The 2,537-nt window shown below is 54.4% G+C and overlaps 1 protein-coding gene across 1 annotated transcript; it reads left to right on the top strand.

Annotated features, from left to right (window-relative positions):
* The first annotated feature begins 6 nt into the window (after window positions 1-6).
* On the top strand, window positions 7-2,514 carry LOC107135076 (dachshund homolog 1-like). Its single transcript, XM_048797801.1, has one exon. The coding sequence runs from the start codon at window positions 217-219 to the stop codon at window positions 499-501; it is 285 nt and encodes a 94-aa protein (XP_048653758.1). The 5' UTR covers window positions 7-216; the 3' UTR covers window positions 502-2,514.
* The last annotated feature ends 23 nt before the right edge of the window (window positions 2,515-2,537 follow it).

The raw sequence follows: 2,537 nt of genomic DNA on the forward strand, positions 1-2,537 counted from the left end.
GGTGGCAGCATTAGCGCTGGCGGCGGCGGTGCCTCCAGCACCCCCATCAACGCGAGCACCGGCAGCAGCAGCAGCAGCAGCAGTAGCAGCAGCAGCAGTAGCAGTAGTAGCAGCAGCAGTAGCAGCAGCAGCAGCAGCTGCGGCCCCCTCCCCGGGAAACCCGTGTACTCAACCCCGTCCCCAGTGGAAAACACCCCCCAGAATAATGAGTGCAAAATGGTGGATCTGAGGGGGGCCAAAGTGGCTTCCTTCACGGTGGAGGGCTGCGAGCTGATCTGCCTGCCCCAGGCTTTCGACCTGTTCCTGAAGCACTTGGTGGGGGGCTTGCACACGGTCTACACCAAGCTGAAGCGGTTGGAGATCACGCCGGTGGTGTGCAATGTGGAACAGGTTCGCATCCTGAGGGGACTGGGCGCCATCCAGCCCGGAGTGAACCGCTGCAAACTCATCTCCAGGAAGGACTTCGAGACTCTCTACAATGACTGCACCAACGCAAGGTAAAGAGCAGAGTGTAGCCTCTGCCGCCCCCGGCCCCTTCCCACCCGCCTCCTAGCCCTTTCCTTGCTCCCTTTCCAGCTCTGCTTGCTCCGCGCGCCCGCGAGCCGCGCGTCCTTGCGAGCGCGGCCCTCTGGTTTTCTTCTTTGGAGCTCGCCAGCCGCGCCCGACCCCCTGACAAGTTGGCACTTCACTCTGCCCCGATCTAGCTCTCTTTCGGCCGGGTCAATCTTTGCTGGACTGGCCGCCAGCTCTTGGATGCTTTGGGGCTTGGGAACCCCAAGACTCAGGGCGGAGGGGGCGGGAAGGAGGACGGCGCCTTTCTAGGAGCCACTGCCCCCTTCCCGGCGCGCGTCGGCTTCTGGGAACCTCTCTCCGAGCTGTTGCCGGAGTGTGCGCTCCCCGGGACCTGGGTTCCACCGCAAGCCTCCGGGCACCTCCCGGGGGCGGGGGGAGGTCGTGACCCTGCCCCGCAGGGTTCTTGGAGCAAGGAGACACTCTCCGGGTGAGCGGCCGGTTAGGAGGCCAAGGGAGTGGGTTGGCAGTCGACGAGGGCACTTTGAGGTCAGATAGGGAACGACTCCTGAGGCTGAGAGACCCTGGGCAATCCCGGGGTACACTCAGGGAGTTCAGCCCCAAGTCCCAAGGGACAGCTTTTCGAAGGGAGGGTCCGTGTGTGTGCGCATGTGTGTGTGCGCATGTGTGTGTCCGCATGTGAGCGTGTGCGTGTGCAAAGGAAATAAAGGGGTTATGATTGCCCCGAGACAAATGCGAGGGCACCAGCAGGTTTTCTTCTATTGGGGAAGATGAGCGGGTGCCCCAGACTTTAGGAAGCCGAACTAGGGAGACTGGAAAGGAAGACCACAGCGCGTTCGCTTGCTCAGTCATTTCAAAGTGCGACTTCTTTTTTCGTTTCTTTCTTTTTCTCTTCTTTCTTTCTTTCTTCTTCTTCTTCTTTTTTTTTTTAAAGGCTCCCGCAACGAGCAGGTGCACGTTTTGCACTGGGATGCTCTGCGGGCCTGAATACTTGTCTGCGCTGGCTTTCCAGCCCCGCAAAGGCGCGTCCAGGGGAGGCTTCAGGACAGGTCCCGGGGCTCTACCAGTTTTATGCTAATGAATGCTCAGTGGGGGAGGTTCTACCAGGAGGGGGCGGGAGTGGGGTAAGTTGTCAATTTCGGGGTAGAAATGAAGATTCCACTCGCTTTCGCAATTTCGCTTTGTCCCCACCACCGCTCGCTTCAGGGAAGCGCAGAGGGAAAAGTTCAGAGATTCCTAGAGAAAGCAAATACGGAAAGTTGGAGACCACAGGCAGGCACGTGGGAACAGGGCGCAAAATTTAAGCGGAAACTTCGCTACCTTCCAAATAAGTTTAAAGACCGAAGGAATGGAGTTAGTGTGTGTCCCTAGAAGAGCTAGGGAAGCTGAAGTGGAAGGAAAGAGAGGAGACCAGGTAAAAATGGAAATGAAGAAGCCACTAGCGATTCCTTCCTTGGAGAAAGATTCCTGGGTACTTACTGCCGGAGAAGGTTGTAAACCCTAAAAGACAAACTCAAAGGAGCACATGTCTTATCCCGACCTTGCCAGACATTCTTTTCCATGTTTATTTGCCTTTCTTCACATGAAACAAAGATGTATATCTCGGTTTTGAACCTTCAATTCGATTTTTTTTTAGTATATTCTGTGTGTGTGTGTGTGTGTGTGTGTGTGTGTGTGTGTATGCGCGCATGAGTGCCCAAGTGCATGGGCAGGTGGCAGTAGAGATGGGGGTGGGGGTGACCATGATCACTAAACAGCATTTACTCAGACAATTGGAGTTCTTACTCACTTACTCATCCATAAGGTAAAATATTTGCCCCAAATCCATTAAAACTATTCGAACCAGGACAGACTATTATTTTGGAGTTGTTCTGAAGAATGTTATGTAAAAATTGAAGTCAGTTCAAATCCGATTGTTACAAAATTGGCTGTCCAATAAATTGGTAACTGACTGGTTTTCTCCGAATGCTCTGTGTGCGCGCGTGTTTTTTTTTTTTTTTTTTTTT

This window comes from Marmota marmota, unplaced genomic scaffold (genome assembly GCF_001458135.2).
Source record: "Marmota marmota marmota unplaced genomic scaffold, marMar, whole genome shotgun sequence".
Lineage (NCBI taxonomy): Eukaryota > Metazoa > Chordata > Mammalia > Rodentia > Sciuridae > Marmota > Marmota marmota.

Excerpts from the sequence above, each read along its gene's own strand:
- LOC107135076 (XM_048797801.1), top strand. The coding sequence starts at position 217 with ATGGTGGATCTGAGGGGGGCCAAAGTGGCTTCCTTCACGGTGGAGGGC.